Source organism: Tubulanus polymorphus, chromosome 1 (assembly GCF_964204645.1).
Source record: "Tubulanus polymorphus chromosome 1, tnTubPoly1.2, whole genome shotgun sequence".
Lineage (NCBI taxonomy): Eukaryota > Metazoa > Nemertea > Palaeonemertea > Tubulaniformes > Tubulanidae > Tubulanus > Tubulanus polymorphus.
The window spans coordinates 16,261,551-16,281,120 of NC_134025.1; the positions used below are offsets into that span (position 1 = coordinate 16,261,551).

The 19,570-nt window shown below is 38.6% G+C and overlaps 1 protein-coding gene across 13 annotated transcripts in view; it reads right to left on the bottom strand.

The window, feature by feature from the left end:
- LOC141915498 (uncharacterized) overlaps positions 1 to 19,570 on the bottom strand; it is a 473,311-nt gene that overhangs the window by 418,423 nt on the left and 35,318 nt on the right. For 12 of the 13 annotated variants that reach the window (XR_012620964.1, XR_012620965.1, XM_074807054.1 and 9 more), the window contains exon 5: positions 6,116 to 6,241. Coding sequence is in view for 11 of the 13 variants with exons in the window: in XM_074807054.1 (XP_074663155.1) it covers positions 6,116 to 6,241 (126 nt within the window). In the remaining 2 variants the exon portion in view is untranslated. Of the gene's footprint in view, positions 1 to 6,115; positions 6,242 to 18,673; positions 18,885 to 19,570 lie in introns of all 13 variants that reach the window. The other variant, XM_074807058.1, reaches the window with a different exon arrangement.

Here is a 19,570-nt window from a genome sequence, read left to right on the forward strand (position 1 = left end):
AAATAAGTTGCTCGAATTAGCCAAGAGTCTAGAAGCAGTGGACCATCATTCCCGCCAGATGGAAGAGAAAGCAGCTGTTGGCAAAGTCAATCAGATTCATATGCATGGCAACACATCGGAGGTAGGTGAGAAACCTAGACGTGATACCGAGCAAAGGGTCTAAAACGTAAATGTTTTCGCTGCGGTCGAGAAGGGCCTGAGTCAAAAGATTTAATCTGTCAAGCTAGAGATAAATATGTACCGTAAAAACCGGCGTATAAGTCTACGCGGCGTATAAGTCGAGGTCGATTTTTAGACCTACATTTCATGATTTTAACATATATCTGTCGAGGTCGATTTTTAGACCTACATTTCATGATTTTAACATATATCTGGCTTATAAGTCGAGTCCCTTCTCTTAGGAGAATAATTACTTGTATCATTATATTGAATAGTTTGTTTTGATAACGATGTGCGCCTTCACGCACGCCGCCGCGCGTCAGCCTGATTGCTGCCGTGTGTTAATCAATAGACTGTTACACACACACTCGGGTATAATACACTACCATACAGTGAGACAGTAGTGTGAGTCACACGCTATACATAGCCTAATGTACTAAGCGCTGCTATGAGCGCGCATATATAATACATCGTTTTAAATGAAACTGTGTCAAAATGAAAGAAGTTTTTTTCTTTAAATAACTTTATTTATCATGAATAATTATTCAAACTGTTATAGCAGTGAGAAGATGAACACTGTCTTTTTTGTCTGGTAGAATCAATATTTCTTGTGACCTGAAAATACTTAGTAGAAAACTGTACTCGGCGTATAGGTCGAGGTCAATAATTTAGTGGTAAAATCAAGGATTAAAAACTCGACTTATACGCCGGTTTTTACGGTAATCAAATTGGTAGAAGGAAAATAAATGCCAGTTTTGCTGTAGTTGATTTAACTGGTTGTTTTATTGGACCAATCGAGGGTCCTACCCCCTAGGAAGCCCCATCGTCATTATTCCGAAAAAGAACGGCTTCTTGGATCTCGTGAACTTTTGCCACCGTTTCATTCCGAACCTTGCGACATGTATTGAACCATTACGTAGGTTTAATGCGTCAGGATGAAAAGTTCGTGTGGCGTGACCAACAAGAAGTCTTTCAATGATCTCAAAGACATGTAAGTAAAACCGATATTTTAGCCTATTTTCAAAGATGCGCTGACACCAAAATAATTGTGGACGCTAGCCTGGTCAGTTTGGGAGCCATATTGGTTCAAATCCAAGATAACACAAAATGCGTAGTAGCTTATGCTAGTCGCAGCCTGACTTGTTGTGAATGCAGATGTTCCCACACTGAAAAAGAGGCTCTCGGAATTGTGTGGGCGTGTGAACGTTTCCATGCCTACCTTTACGGGACTCAATTTACTATCGCTACAGATCACAAGCCTCTGGTGTTTATGAACCCGGTGAGGTAAAAACTGTCTGCCCGTATAGAGCGTTGGGTGTTGCGTTTACAACAATTTGATTTTGCCGTTCGACATATGCTTGGAAAACAGACGACTGCGGACGCGCTGTCCAGGTTACTGGCTAGATCGAAGCTAGCGAAATGGAAGATAGCAAGACAGAGGACTTTGTGCGTTTTATCGCCCAAGAGACGACACCGTGTGCGTTAAAAATTCGAGAGAAATTGAGCAAGAATCTGCTGTAGATGAAAACGTTCGAAATTGTGTTTGATCTGGGGATTGGAGAAGCTGCCCCTCGGATTTCAAACCAGTGAGAAATGAACTGTGCATCGTAGGAAAGTTGCTTTAGCGTGGATGGCGATTTGTCATACCAGAGACTCTGCGTAAACAAGTAGTCCATTTGGCCCACGAGAGACACCAAGCCTTGGTCAAAACGAAAGGTTGAGGTCTAAGGTGTGGTGGACATGGCTTGACAGAGACGCTGAATTGCGGTGCCGTTTCTGTCTGAGGTGTCAACTTGTGAGCCAGCCATCACACCCGAGCCGTTAAAACGAATTGAATTGCCTACAGCTGCATGACAAGATACTGCTGCTGATTTACTGGGTCTGATGCCTGGAGGTGAATACGTGCTAGCGGTTGTAGATTGCTTCAGTAGATATTTCGAAGTTGCGATAATGACTGAAATTACATCCGAGAGGGTTATCGAAGAGCTGGAAAAAATATTTGCCATATTTGGGCTTCCGCTCTGAAAACCGATAACAGTAGACAGTTTGCCTCCAAGGAATTTGAATAGTTCTTGCAAATAAACGGTATTGAACATCGACTAAGCACTCTGTTGTGGCCACAAGCCATCGGGTAAATTGAAAGGCAAAATCGTTTGATGTTAAAAGCTATGCATATTGCACATGCCGAAAGGAAAGATTGGAAGCGTGAATTGTATAAGTTCCATTAGCCTACAGGGGCCAGTTGCTCAAAGGTTGGTTAAACTCTTAACCATTGGTTAAATCCCTAACCGACGGTTAAACTCTTGACCGTTGGTTAGATTGGGTTGCTAAAAAATTTAACCACTGGTTAAAGTTAAACGAACCATGGGGCTATGTTAAGTTCTTAACCAGTGGTTAAGAATGGCCAGAGTAGTTTTTTATTGCCTACATATTGCTACAACAGAGTTAATCTACAGCGATTCGAGCATGTAACTCAATTTTCGGATGAATGTCTAAGAGAAAGATTGCGAGAGAAAGATTGCGTTTTGAAAGAGATTTCATAAACTTTATAGCCGAACTTTTACGCAAGGAGCCAAAGATAGAAGTCACGCTAGAACCTTTCAACCAAGCATTGCAATCTTTTTCTGAAAAATTGGCTTTTAAAATTTTCTTGTCATTATTAATCAAAACAGACTCCATTTTAATGATATGAGTGACCAATTTCAGAGTGAGTCTGGGCAAATGAAAAAGAGGCTAACCCGTGAAGAAATGATTTAACTGAAATAGCATTGCCTCTAGTGTGTGTGACAAAAGCACAAATGAATCCTTTAAAGGAACAGATCACAATGGATTCAACACAACATCAACTATCTCAATACTAAATACTAACAATGTACTCAATAATAATAAAACCAAACCTAACTACCTAATAAATCTAAACATAAGAATGCGCTATCAAACGCAACTACACTAAACAAACCCGAATTCCATAGCTAGAAATTGAGTCTGAATAAGCGCAGCAAAAATGCTGATAAATGCAAAGAAATATTATGAAATTATTACAGGGATGTGATTTCATTTTTATCAAAAATCCAGAACTCACCTCTTATTGCAACGAAGCTGCAATCAAGTGAGCGCCGTAGGCGCGAAGCCTCGGGAGGGGGGGTCTGGGGCCCTCCCCCCGAATAATTTTGAATTTTCATTGAGAGCGATTTTAGAGCATTTCGGATAAAAACGATGTTCCTAATTCTAACCAGGAAATAGACAAGTGTCGCACGGAGAGTAGGTGTGACAGAAAGTAGTTCTACTGTCTGTCACACCTACTCTCCGTGCGACTTCTTCAGTGCGTAATTTCGTTAATAATCGGTTTATCTACCTTTATTACGCATCAATTTGTTCAGTGAGGAATTCGCATTCAGAAATAAACATTAATTTTCACTAAAGTTGTTTTTGTTTTCATTTATGAGCGATAGTTTACTCAGCATACGCTCGCGTAATGCTGAAAAATCCGCTCCGCGGACGCTCGGAAACGTTACAGTGACGTCATCACCTGCTCATTATCATATCAAAATACAGTAGGTGGCGCCACGTGACGGGCCATAAAAGCCGTTTTTCAGCATTACGCGAGCGAACACTGTCTATTAATCGCTGGAGGGTCGTCGATCGTCGTCAAATTCTGACAGCAGCGCAACCATCCAGCACAAAAAAAGACTTCTGATTGTCCGGTCTTGAACGCTTTTATGCCTTACCGGTACCAATCGTCAGTCAGCAGAGTACCTCACCCCCCCCCCCCCCCCCCCACTCAATGGATCTGTGCAAATCCCAGGGGGTCAATATTTATTTTGGTCCCAAAGGCCGGAAATCCGGTTTAAGCCGGAAAAATCACATCCCTGTTATTACTTACAACATATTACATTCATTCCAAATTGAGTTTCAGTACAGTCCTACCACGACCGGCAACGCCTATAAAGTGACACCCTGCATTCGCTGGCTGAGGCCTTTATACGACGAAAGCACGGTGCATAGCGGTCACTGGACAAGCTAACAAATAAATACATAGAATTTCAACTTATAAATGAGAACCGCTCAGGCCAACATAATAATAATAGTAGAATAGATCTATAATAATAGAGATAAGCTTAACTATACAAACCCTAGGAAATAGCATTCACATGTAACATATTTTTCTCTCCTTATAATCACACCTCACTTAGCTGATCAATGTACAGCAACCTGCTTCCTGTTTAAATTTTCTTCACACATCATCGGGTGAACCAATCAGCGCATTTGCTGTCTTTACACAGTCGCCCTTCACCTGGTAGCCAATAGGCATGCTTGAAATCTTCAGCCAGAACCTAAGCACGTCACGTGATTAATGGCCGCCAGGGTAATGTGCAAGGTGACTTTTTCGTATATTAGTTTGATTTTGAGCTTGAAAGCTCTCCCATCACGTGGATTTTACAAATAAATGAGATTAGCATAACGGTATGACCTGTAGTTTTCAAAAATTGTATGGTTTGTTGGGGTTATCTCGAAGATCTCACATAAAATTCATTGTTTGAAGTGAAAAATCTGCCATTTTTGCTGTCCACCATAGAATCTGTACACCTCCATTTTGAGCTATCTCCAGTAAATATACGCTGATTTTGTGAGATATTTGGTTATAGGCTCGTTGGAAGCAGAAAGTCTTCTAGTTTGTATAAAAATTTCTAATTCCACGTGACTTTTTTAATTTTCAGATCTCAGATTTTTCTGATTTCTTCTTAACTACTTTCAGTATATGATAATAAAGCAATTCTGAGGGCTTTATACTAACAGAGATATAGTAAAACTATATATTTTCTGTTTCAGAACAACTCATTCTATCTAAAAAGCTATACTTTTCAAAAATTTTGTTGTCTGGGGTAAGATGGGGGACCCCAGAAGGCCCCGCCCAGGGTGCGGTTGTACTAAACAAGCCTGTTCTTTTTACAGTAATTAGCCAAGGAAAAAAAAGAGATCAGAGAGGAACTGATTATAATTCTCCATTTTATCCAAGCTAGGGCTGTTTTTGATCACTGGGAAAAGTTTTGGGGTCCTTGGGTCATCATGATGGTCAATACCTCAAGGTCAACGAAAGGTCAAAAAATCATTTTCCAATCAGTCCTCTCTAGTATCCTCTATTGCTGAGTATCCTCTCATGAGCTGAAATAAAGTATTCCTCGAGGTGTCTCCGAATATTAAGGGTCTTTGTGACCCCCAAAAATTCCAGGGGGTCCAACTGACAGAAAATCTACAAAAAGTCAGTGAAATTTGAATGACATACTTCACTGATGCTACTACGCTACTACGGTATGCGCAGTGTCTAAATGCACTGACATAGGCCTATGTGCTGCATACACAGCTGGTGCTTGTAAGGATATACAAACTGCTTCAGTGTGTTGCCAAGGCCTCCTCGTGATAACAGATGTAACATGAAGTACAAAGCTCGATGTATATTCCCTCTATAGGGCCATAGCAACACTACCCGTTATCTGATGTAACGTGACGCCCATTTCAAAGGTTTGACGACCGTTACTTCCGGTCACGCTTAGCATGGGTAGAGTTACTTCTAGTTAACTTCTAGTGTGTATTAAAGCTGATTTCAATTGTGACAAGTCCCTGTGGAAGTGAGCGCTCAGATCTGTCATGTTCATACTCGCAATGCTTAAGAAATTGATATAAGAGGATGTTGATTTCTGTTCAGTAGTTTGAGTAATTAGGTGTCTAGTTTCTTATAAGCAATTGGGAACAATAGGGAACCTCGACAATAAAGGAATGGGTATTGATAAGGAAAGCATTTGCACCTGACTAAATATGCATGAAACATTTGAATATTGGTAACACATTAATTTATATAATTCAAGAATATTGCTAGTTGCAACTATCTGCACAAAGGTGCTTAGACTACAGAAGCAGTTACTCATAATAGTTACCCATAATGGAAAATAAAAGTTACCTGAGCCATTTTGTTTCTGACAGCTTCCAAAATACATTCCAAGTAAAGTATATGATGTGTAGCGAAAGATCGAGTATGAATAGTAATAGACAGAAAATTTCTCCTGCAAAAATTGCAGCATGACCACTGAAAGAGTAAGATAAGAGTTAAATTCATTAGTAGGTGTTATCAAATAAACCTGGTTGGTTTCCAATGATTAGTACCTGTCAACATTCTAATTTCTAAATGATGATAAGAATGATATCATAACTATTTATTAAGTATAGTATGTATACTCTATGCAATAATGGTCATGCCTCATGCTTCTGTCAGACACTCTGAAGATTTGCAAACTTGGAAATTTTTCCAGTTATTTCTTTACAAAGTGACAAAATACCCTCCATTTGACCCCTATGACTTCTTTTTGACGCAAGTTTCCAGTAAAAACTTATCGCCTCCTCTAAGACGATATGATGAGACAAGCTTTTCATGACACAACAAGGCTAATCAAGCATGCACCAAAACAGGTTTCCATGACTCGACCCTTACAGTGCATCTACACAGCAGTGCGGTGTATAAATAGGTGATGGATTTTGCTAGAACACCTACAGGGGTTTGGCGATGGGCTTGGATTTTATTTCCGGGTTGTTGATAATCTCGCGAGAATGGCGCTAAATATGAAATGCGAATAAATTCAAAATATCACGGAAATACCTTGTGTTTATATTGTTTATTTATCCGCTATAAAGTTTCGATAAACAATTGGTCGTTAAGAATCATTATTAGACGGTCGTCACGCTTTACTATATAAAATCACAAGGGATGAAACGCCAGGCCTCCGCTGTACTTAAATTTTCAGCCAGAAAGTTGGGACAGTCACGTGACATTCTGATGACGTCATCGCATTTAAAACTTCAACACGAAAAGTTAACATATTCACAGACCAATATCAATTGTCAGATTATGATTCATATGAAATAAATAACTTATAAAGAATAAATTATGATGAAATATATAATTCATAGTCAAAAAATGCATTTGAATGTAAGTTATTCTCAAATATTTTTCGTATCATAGTTTCCATCTTATATGCTTCAGGTTCGCGTTCAGTCAAATAAGAAGCGTTAAGTCACGTGACTGTCCCAACTTTCTGGCTGGCACAACTCTGAAGGCGTTTCATCCCTTGTTATTTTATATAGTAGCGTGACGACCGTCTGATAATGATCCTTAACGACCAATTGTTTATCGGAACTTTATAGCGGATAAATAAACAATATAAACACAAGGTATTTCCGTGATATTTTGAATTTATTCGCAGTTCATATTTAGCGCCATTCTCGCGAGATTATCAACAACCCAGAAATAAAATCCAAGCCCATCGCCAAACCCCTGTGAGTACACCGCACTGCAGTGTTTTGATGTAATTAGTAATTATCTCTCTTGAAAAAAGGCAGCACCTGTTAAACATAGTGAAATACTGGTAACTAACCATACACCGCACCACCTTGTAGACGCACTATAGTGGTATTACCGTTATTCAACACACTAGGGTGGAATTTTTAGAAATTTTCAAATTATCTCCAGCACTATAGGGTATAAATTAGTCAGCACTGAAAGGGATTATTAACAGCCTGCCTGATCATACATTCATACAAGAAAAATTGTACATTTTAAATTTGCCGAGCTTCAGAAATTTAAATTGAGTGCAGCCAATGACTATTATTACCTGGCACGGGGTATATACACTACAATTTTTGTATTCTTAACCCTTTCAGTAAGCACCCCGCCAGCAAAACATATACTCAATATACGCACCCCATTCCCCGAAGGGGGTCACTTAACATTATATTATTAGGTAAATCGAATCCTATTATATTTGAAGGCTTCTTGGTGGTAGTAAACATCTACCAGGTGGTGAGAGAATTCTTAAAGTATTATGAATTTTGGACAAGTTTTGAGGTAAAACAAAAGGCAAAATGGCACTGAAATGGAGACTAACAGTCAGTGAAGCGTAAAGATGATATTTAATTCAATGAGGACTTCGTGCCACCAGCTATCCCGCTAGATGGCGAGCGTAACAGTGCAACAACCCTGTCAAAATCTAGTTCATTTTCAATGTACTTTCATCTAGATTTTTAGCCTCCCTCATCAGAAATTAGGGCAAATCACTCCTCTTGCTAAACTCAGATGATCTTAAGGTTCATATTTAAGGTGGTTTTTACTGATCACCATTCAAAGAATTTGAGAAATTATGGATAGACTTTATGCAGCCGTTAGTCAATTGGATGAACTCCCCAGCTCATCCACTCGTTTTACAAGAAATATTTGGGGTGGTCAACTTGATCACGAATCTATCTGTCAGTCCTTTAATACCCGTGTCCATTCACTTCCATTCGATATGTTTGCTTCCAGATATAGTGGTGCACTCGACCTTGACTCACCGATGCATATATTTTGTAAAATAAAAATGTGCATACTTTTTATTTTATATTCTCTTTGTTGTGTAATTTTAGTTTACTAGTTTAGTGCTGTGTAATCCCACCACATTTAACACAACTGAATTCATACATGTGAGAGGCTCATAAGGAAAAAAGCTGAAAAAACCCGAACTTTGGCCGTTAGAAGCTTTAAGAGTTTTTAGTTCTGCTTAGACTCAATTTCCAGGCATCTGAGACAATCAAAATGAATTTAAAGTCATATTCCATTTCTCATTCATGCTTACTATTTATTAAGTTGTATTATAAGTACATGTATTACAAGTAGTTATTTCTTAGAGGATTTTCTTTTTCTTGATTTCTCAAGAAAAACAAGGCGTGCCTTTTTGACGGATTTTAAGGAAAGTTCTATCTGTCTTTTTTTGGTCAATCTCTCGGATTCTTTCAGTTTCAGTTTTTCTTTCTGTCTTTCTTTTTCCTCTTAACGTTTATCAACGACACTACGATATTCTTTAAATGCAGATCTCATGTTATTGCAGAGTTTTGAATCAATTGGGTCATTCAGACCATCTGTTCTTCTGAAATACTGAACAGAAGTTTTAACACTGGCTTGCAATTTGTACTTCACGGATTGTACAGCACTGTTAGTCTCTATATGCATCTGTCCGGATCTCTTGTCAATCATGTCTGACATAACATTAAATGAACCTTCAACTTTTGGTCCATGGAAACACGATAGCACCGCTGCAACAATAAGGCCCTTTTTTTAATTGCTTGCAGCACGGATTTTATCACCCAAGAAATGGAAGGGTAAAAAATTAAAATAATTTAAAAAATTTTTCCAAACGACCTTGTAAAAAGTGGAAGGGTGAAAGGAAAAAAAATTTAAAAAAATAATTTTATTTCTTCCTTTCAAACAGGAGTTTCATCGCATAATCTGGAAGGGTGAAGGAAAGAAAAACAAACAAAAAATAAAAATTTTCCCATTTATTGCCTGCTATTATGGGATATGCTGGAGGTATAAAAGAAATAATATAAAATTGTTAAATCACATATTTCTTCATTTCAGAACAGAACACAATCTTATTGATTTCCTTATTTTTTGCCCTTCCAACCACGCACAGTCCAGCATCAAGGCACGTAATACAAATTGGTCGCACAGTCTTGTATAATGCCTCTGCCTCTTTCCATCTTTCATCGTCTTCCTCACAGTCGTCACCACCACAGTGCACACATTTCAAGCCAAAGTATGTTGCAGCTGAAAAGAGGCAAAGAAATGAAAGTATTGAGAATCTTTTCAAAGGTTCAAACATCAAACTTCATTTCATTCAGCCATTTGGGATTAATCTTATTTTGCGGGACCATATGAATGAATGGTACAAATCAAGCAACACATTGATACACACATGGTAGTGTGATACTAAACAGTCCAGAATTCATAGAGTTGTTGCCAATATCAGACATATTTCTAAAAAAGATTAATTGAAGCGCAAAACCAGATGATTGCAGATGATTCACAGGTATATCTCTTCAGAAAATGGACAGGGATATTAAGTCCAGGGCAAAAAGCACTTACTTAGCTAGGTACAAGAAATGGAGATATTGGTGCAAGAACTTACTCGAACTCTGCTGTGGCGCCTCCCTCCACTCTCACCACCTTTCCGCCATCTGTATCCACCATCGATGCCACATCAAACACCCTGAGACCAAGTGACAGCCTTGACAGTCACCTGTCAAGCTCTTTGGTTCCTTTCCAACAAATGAGTTGGAAAGCTGCCGCCGCCATTTTCGCTTGCCGAAATCCTACTATTTACCGAAAGAAACCTCGATGACAAACATCGGGAACGTTGAAAAAAGACTCGACGGGAGGATGGAAAAACATAAAATTTTATCTTTCTCTCTAATTTAGCGGTCATCGCAGAACGGCGGGCGGGAAAAATAAAAAAATTTTTCAATTTTTTTAAAAGTTCACGGATTTTCAGCACGGATGAAGGGAAAAAAAATTTTTTTTTAATGTTTCTTTTTTTCCAAATTGACGGAAACGACAGTGCAGGATCCATGCTGCAAGCAATTACAGGGTTCCTGCACATAAAAATCAACCAAATTCCATGACTTTCCATGACCTTTTTAGTCAATTTTCCATGACTTTTCCTGACAAACAACCATAAAATTCCATGACTTTCCAGAAAATCGAGGAATTTCAACCCCAAAATTCCATGAATTTCCTGAAACTGGGAATTTAGATCGTTTTACGACTTGAAATGTAAATTTACACTTACCAGACAAAATATTTACAACTATGTACAACACTACTAACAGTTCTTAAGCTAGTTCATCTGATTTTAGTTGCTGTTCCAGCTGCTCAATCTTTTTTTGAGCTTCTGTTATTTCAGCATCCTTTCCTTTTGCTGATTTTCTGAGTGCATTTGACTCTAGTCACAGTTTTTTTATTTCTCTACTGGTTTTAGCCTTTTCGCAGAGTTCATCAGCAGATTTTATCAGAGTAGCTTTACTTGATTCAAGATGACGTTTCTTCTGCTTTACAACTGATATCTCATCTGTAACCAATTTCCGCTTCTCAGCAGAACTAGAAGTTTGGCTAGACTTCTTTAGGTCATCCAGGTACTTGCGGTATTTTGTCCGTGCATTAGAAACATGTGAGAGGCATGCGACAGATATTTCAAACTTTTCTAATCCACCTATTTCACGTAGATGGTCCACAATTGACCGCTGAGCTACAAGTGTATTTTCTTTCATATTTGTAGTGAGGATTTCTTTGTTGAAAGAAAATCCCCTTTCAACTTGGCTTTGGCCATGAGATAGTATCAGTATCATTTTCACTATAGTGACCAGGAAGCTGTAGTTGTTCTGCTCAAAACGAGAAATTAAGAACTTGTCCAGACTTTCACTCTTAAGTGGATCGTACTTGGAGAATAGATCTCTTTCAGCGGAATCATGTAATGCACTAACATTATCAATGAACTCGTTATATTCGACCTTTGCCCTGTCACATGCATCTTCGCTTGCACGCTTACATTCAATGATAACTTCTAAGACTAATTTGAAATTCATTTTGCAAGTTTCTGGCTTCTTAAGCATTGTTACTGGATTGAGCGAGCTCAAATGTCTTGCAAAGGAAAATGTTATTGGTGTTCTATTTTTGAGATGCTTCACCAGACTAACCAGAGTGGCGCGGCACTTCATTCTATAGTCCATAACATCACGTTCACTAACTTTCTTTTCACTTAGGGCTTTCCTCTCAATCCCAGATGCTCTGAATCCAATGTCCACTGATTTATAATCACACAAATTGTCTGTTTTTTCTACATCCAAGGCTACCAATTTTCTGGCTGTATTTGCTGATTTCAACAATAATGGTTTGACGAACCTTTTCATCAGTTCTCTGATTAGCGCTTCAAGATAATCACCCAGAAAAGGAACCATCGGGCGGTCCGATTGGAACATTTTCAAAAATGGTTCGATCAGCGAAACTACCGCCAAGATAAAATGCTAGCTTAGCACGAATCAATGGATCTGCCACAGCCGCTTTCACAGACAGATATGAATTGGACTTAGGTTCTGCAGCTGGTGCTAGTGATGTAATGTATATTTGTCATATTTCCAGAGCTCTTGTGACGACTATCTTATTTTCAACCCATCGGTGAGCGCAGAATTTCAAGGGAAACACTTTCGACCCAGAAGCTACTGTGTAATCTGATCTACGTGCAGGGCTATCTTTGAAAATCCAATAGAGTCCTTTCAACACATCACTGATCTCAAATTTTGAACTATTTTTGACACCGTTGTGGATAGTGTGCAGCCCACAACTGCCTATATCAAACAATAACATTCCACATTCATTTTTAACATCGGTTTGTATTAATCTGAAGAGTTTTTGATTGACGGTCGGTCCATCCATTGACAGTTGGATGACTTTATTACATCCCAGTTCATGAAACACTTCAAGAATTGGAGGCTTGAGATCCTCCTCTGCTCTACCGTGACCAAGAAAATACGATGACAAATAGCGGGTGACTATTTGATTTTCTTGCATGGCCCAAAATCGGACATGAATGTCTAACTGTTTTTTTTCCAATGCGCTGTTATGGGATTCATCAAACTTGACAACAACATGTGTTGTCTCCTTCAGTTTCGCAGAGAGAATATTTTGTATGTATGGGCCAAGACCAAAGGTCGAGAGATATGCGATCTTGTTGTCACCACACGAAAACTTTTTAGCAATCTCACTGTCATGAAACATTCGCTGGAATGTCTGGGTAATATTAGAGCAACTGTTAAAACTGTAATGAGATTCACTTGCTTTCAGAATCCATAATATTTCTGCTTCCAAATCATCCGTCTTTCCAACCAATTGATCAATAGTAGTAAAATTAGTGGATTCCTGAGATGCATTGTCACTAGTAGACATGGACGGATTTGGATTGGACAGGTCGAAAAAAGATGTAATGTTCATATTTTTCAGAGTTACGCCGATACGTTTTTTGTGTGCCTCCCCTTCCGCATGGGATGTGACTGCACCAGCTCTCATGTTACCAAGCTAAAATGCCTATATCAAACAATAACATTCCACATTCATTTTTAACATCGGTTTGTATTAATCTGAAGAGTTTTTGATTGACGGTCGGTCCATCCATTGACAGTTGGATGACTTTATTACATCCCAGTTCATGAAACACTTCAAGAATTGAAGGCTTGAGATCCTCCTCTGCTCTACCGTGACCAAGAAAATACGATGACAAATAGCGGGTGACTATTTGATTTTCTTGCATGGCCCAAAATCGGACATGAATGTCTAACTGTTTTTTTTTCCAATGCGCTGTTATGGGATTCATCAAACATGACAACAACATGTGTTGTCTCCTTCAGTTTCGCAGAGAGAATATTTTGTATGTATGGGCCAAGACCAAAGGTCGAGAGATATGCGATCTTGTTGTCACCACACGAAAACTTTTTAGCAATCTCACTGTCATGAAACATTTGCTGGAATGTCTGGGTTATATTAGAGCAACTGTTAAAACTGTAATGAGATTCACTTGCTTTCAGAATCCATAATATTTCTGCTTCCAAAACATCCGTCTTTCCAACCAATTGATCAATAGTAGTAAAATTAGTGGATTCCTGAGATGCATTGTCACTAGTAGACATGGACGGTTTTGGATTGGACAGGTCGAAAAAAGATGTAATGTTCATATTTTTCAGAGTTACGCCGATACGTTTTTTGTGTGCCTCCCCTTCCGCATGGGATGTGACTGCACCAGCTCCCATGTTACCAAGCTAAAATGGAATAGTAACGTGTGGTTGCATGATAATTAGCCAACAGTGACTGGCTCACAGCCCATGTAAGCAGCATAATCAATATAGACCTAAACCGATAAGGCCTAAGCCATGATCGATGGCATTTTTTTTTTTTAATGAAAATGTTGTTCGTTACCGAAATAAAAAATATCAACTGACGATGCTGAACTAAACTCTTCAATAAATAGCGGTTTTTATTCTAAATCTAATTGCTTTATTAATTCATAGCCCCTTATTACAGTTAATGATTCATAACGGTCTTATTATACTCGTAATTTAAAGCTTTTATTATCCTTGAATTAAATTATAAGACGCACGCCAGAGCTCTCTGCGTGCGTCTCAGTAGTGTTACAATACAGCGCATGTATTAATAGCCATATATGTTCTCTATCGATCACTGCTACTACAGCAGGGAAGTGTGTCTGTGTGTGAGACTATAGTATTACAAAAGCATTGAACGCGCGCCAACACAGGTGTTGAAAGACGAAACAATACTGACTGGAATAAGATTCCGTCAGTATTGTTTCCTCTTTCAAAGATAAAATGAATATCTGATAGTGTTCCACTACTAATTGTGGGCCCACTATTGACTATTGAGTCAATTATTTTATCAACTTTCAGAATTCTATTCAAGACCCTACTAAATATAGAGCGACCGTAACACCGTACACAATAGGCCACGTATGAAAATACGGTGAAACCGTATGGGTTGGCAGCTCTGGATTGAGATAAGGGCAATTGATTCTGCAAAATACACGGGCTGAAATTAGGTGGGAAATTGGCAAATTATTATGCAACAACTCGTTAGTCTACGGAGCCGATGAATCGCTACCTTAATCTCCTTCTTGCACACACTGCATCTGGCATGCTTATTGTCTGCCCCCCTTACAATCCATGAATACTCGTCAAGCCATAATTCGTTGAAATATGTTTGTCCAGACATTGTTCATCACTCACACAATGCACAATTCGAAGAAAATTATCGCGACGCATTCCGGCACACGTCCGCCATAATGATGTAAACAAACAGTATGTAAGCTGATTCACGATTGGCTCTAGATGATATCATCATCGATCATATAACCAATCATGTCACTCGTTGTAAACTGCTGAACCAATATGGGTTTTTGAAGAATATGGAGAGAAGAACGAAATACGACATGTGAACGATTCAGAAATAAAAATTTTATTGATACAAAAAATTACAATAATTGCATGGAAGCCTGAATTCCATGATTTTCCATGATGTTAAGAAATAAAAATTGAAATTCCCTGACCCAAACTGAAATTCCCTGATTTTCCATGATTTTCCAGTCATGTTTTCAATTCCCTGATTTTCCCTGACTTTCACTGATCGCGGGAACCCTGAATTAAAAAAAAGGCCTTAGATTCGGATATGCCCCTGTCTCATACACATTGCACCACCATGTGTCCACGCTATCGCATTTTGGATCATACGGTATCTTAGAAACAGCCGGATAAGAGTGGAATTTTCTCACCTCTTTTTCATAACATTCAATTTCTTCTGGCCGAAGAATAGTTGTCAATACTTTCTTCGGGATTTGAAGTATGTATTTAAGCGCATTTGTACAGCCACGACAAGCAGAGTCTACACTAGAAAAATACAAGAGGGCCATATTCTCAAGAGGCATTCAACATACGCTGTAGAAATCATGTTCAAAAAACTTAACACGGAGGGAGTCGTCTTTCGAAAGTCCGTCTAACAGTCCCTCAGCTTTACTGCCAATAAACATCTCTGTCACGCATTTTGGCTTCATGACCTAGGGAGTCATGCAGACGAACCAGTTTCTGACCTGATGCTGCTTTACAGAGAATCTCTGGTTTAACAAAACAGGAGAGAAAGTCCCTAAGCCAGTTATCATGTCATATAAAACATGTATCATTGGCTTATTCATTTAATAACTTGATTCAACCAGAGAGAAATAAGTCAATTGCGGATGTACAGTACACCCACTTTACTTCCCCATTTTCCTGGTACCAAATTTTTAGTCTTAAGCGAAGCGATATTCTAAGGTATGCTAGGGGATTTCATTAGAATATGAAGCAATGGAACCAGAATTCAAGCCCGAGTTAAGCGAACTATTGATTCTGATATAATGTAAGAACTGATTTCCTTTGTGTACTCTTGCAGAATGTGTTATGTATTATTCTAAGCGGTTAAATAATATAGTTAGACAAACGTCCAATTATTGGATCTTTCTTGTTGACTCATCTAATTTTGTGAGTTTAGAGTTCCAGTCAATCCACAATGTGCATGTGCCTAGCCTTCATCTACACTAAAGCCAAGCCTGTGTATGGGAAAATGTGGTTGGACTCTTATAAGCCAGACAAATCATAGCATGCAATACATTGCAGAAGTAGTCTCCAGCAAGTTGAAAGAGAAAGTAAACCAGGTTTTGCCCTGTACCCTAACCGGGAACGAAAGACACTTCAAGACTCCTTCCTCCTTGTAGAAATACGGCACCCAATCGTAGCAATGCTAAGTACAGTATACTATGACAGTTGAACCTTTATTAACGAATTTCAATGACACCGAAAATAGAATCAAAATAATCATACGTTCCATGCTAGCACTTAATTTTGGTTATCAGGTTAAGCCTAACTGTACTTTCATTCAGCTACTACTTGTATGAGACTTGGCAATGACAAGTTGCAAGAAATCACCAAACATGAGAAAAAATATTGAGAATTAATATTACTGTAATTAAGAATTTATTCAAATGAAGTGATAACTTCATTGTTAGATCGTACCGGTATATGCACATAAAACAATAACAACAATTTATAACATGATGCACAGACTAATGAAATGTTAAGAAATGAAGAAAAATATTATTTATTCAATTTTCCATTGATAAACCGTAAATAAAATAAAGAGTCTTTCCATGCTAACTGTGACCGGATGGCACAGTCTCCAGAACGCTAGTCTTTGCGCGGTGTGGTGCCACGTCACAGTTGGATGACCTATATATCCCCTTACTGTCTAAATGGCAATGTATAAAGCTTATACGGCTTGTATGTATGCCTGGTAGTCCTGGCAACCACAGGGACTTGTTTTTGTTCGAGTTCGCTGGCGGGTGTATGAATAAAATCTATCTAGGTCACGAAAGTCATTATCGGTGAATTGAGGTCGTTGTGTAAACAAAGTAGAGCAAAATTGAAAGCTTTATAAATAGACACAGCGGCTGGTATACGGGGTCTATACATGACGCAGTGGATATAATGGAGATATATAGAGAGAATATGCAGCTGCAGTTAGGGGTAGGGGTACCTGAATGACCCGAAAGTAGGTCAAATTTTTTTTTTGACATTTTGGGGGCCCCTAACGACCCCAGAATAGCTAGATCATCAGAAACAAGCTGAATCATCATATTTTAGTGTAGGGAAGCGTATTAGACCGTCTAGAAGTTTGAGAACCCAATATTTTTTGAAAAAATTGTTTTTTCGAAATAAAGTTCGCAAAATCTCAGGATCTGGTTTTCAGGAAAGTCGCATGGAAAGATTTTAGTGAACCCAAGTCTATTAAAGCTGAGCCGCCAACTCATAGTTTTCTCTCATCCTACTCATATCCATGTTTCATCCTATTTTCTCAGATCACATCCTATTTTTGGTTTCCAAAAATCAAGAAAACATAAACCGGAAAATCAATATTGAAATCTTTATTTCTGTAATTCACGACAACATTTTAAAAAATAAAAGAAGCAAAATTAGAACAGGCACATGCATACTTCTCGGCGCAAGGATGCCCCTTAAACATTCGGCGGAATAGGTCACCAGCATGATCGGAAGCCATGAGAGCAATATTATGTTCAACTAAGAAGTATGTGAACAATACGTCTGTACGAATCACTGACAAATCATCATCTTCTTTCTGGCTAGGACGCAAGAAGTGGGAAATTTTCCTAAACTTAGCTTTATCTTTGTGGCCAGTAGTACCAAAGTGCTTTACAAGGTCACTACTCCCACCATGGGATACTGATACATCAATCCCGCAAATGTTACAATAAGCAAAATACCGAGACGATTTTGACCTTGTGATGCAAGGGAATTTCTGCGTATAGACATTTAAGAACATTTGTTTACGTATCTCCGGTCCGGTTCCACTACGTTTCGTTTTTTTTGCCGAAGATCCTTCGTTACCAGCATCAGCTGCCGCCGCATGATCGGCACGCTCCTCTCCGTCATTTGATCGGACATATTGTTCACTTTTATTGTTAAAATTACAAAGAACGAGCCGGCACACGCCGCGAACAGGAAGCCGCCATCTTTGATACCGTCAATCGACAGACGTCCTAAGTAGCGAACACAACCGTCGCAATACTGCGGCGTGAAATCAAAAGTCTAAGAAACGATAGAAAATACGTAATATTTATTTACTTTAACAACATATCTTGAAATATTATCGTACTAAAACACAATTCATCGTATTATCGTATGCATTAAACGACCGGGTCGTATTAGTTTGCCGTACAGCGTATCATTGTACAGTTACTAGCTCCCGGTCGTATTGATTTGTTGTTCAGCGTATCGTTGTACGTTCAACGCACCAATCATACGAAAATACGACGATATCGTACTGGTTGGCAGCCCTGTTAAAGCTATGTGGGGAGCATTTGAAAGTATAAATAATAAACGCACGTTGATATCTGTGTCCATTCTTTCAGGTGATTGTTTTAATCAGAAAAATCTGGATCGCTTTTCAAACAAAAATACTTTGTATTCAATTTAAACTGCCAAACATCATCTTTGCTGCATAAAATATACTCTGATGAATCAGGAGACGTTGAAATATACTGCGTGTAATTACCTCTGTTAACATAAACTCTGTTGCCATCGCAGGGAAGATCAGCGAAATCAATGTTAGCTTAAGAAACAACAAAGGCACCATTTTCTTGACATCTGTACGGTATTTTGGTACACAAAGGAATGTCGATGGTTTCCTCAATGAGTCTTCTGCAGATTGTAGTAAATAAACAATCATCCTCATTAAATGGAATCTGAGGGTCGCCATGAAGTATCTGAAATATTTGAATAAGAAAGTAATTAGTGATGAGTTGCAGTGGTTTGTGATTCCTTTAAGCTTTCATATTCTCTCCAAGAAGAAACATCCAGATTTTGATGGAAACGAACTACAAACATGTTAATCTAGAATAATCTTATACCGGATTTAACATTAATCTTTTTAATTTTTAATCTCTTTAATCTTTTGCCGGTTGAAGCTTTCATGCATTATGTCAATGCGAACGGCCTGCAAAACGCGAAATATTCAGCGGAATAAATGTGTATGAGTGTTTAAACCTGTAGGCCTTGTCTGGAACTAAGACAATTAAACTAACATGAGCAAAAAACGTAAATAATTGATCAAAAACACATCTAACAATCCATCATCCGCAATCGATCAAAAGTCGAACATGACGACGACCTTAAGGCATATCTCTGTAACCGAAGGTAGAGACTAAACCACGGTTCAGGACTCGGCAGCGGACACCGGCCCGGAAAATATTTCAAAACGTGTATTGTCGGTACCTAGCACGATTTCAGCGTTTTTCGGGAATTCCCTGAAATTTCGGCGTTTTTCGGAAATTCCCTGAAATTTCAGCTTTTTTATTTCAGTGTTTCAGCGTTTCAGCATTTTCAGCAAAGTTATGGAACCGTGCATTATGAGCATGAAGACAACTGTCGCCATCAATATCAATTAAATGTG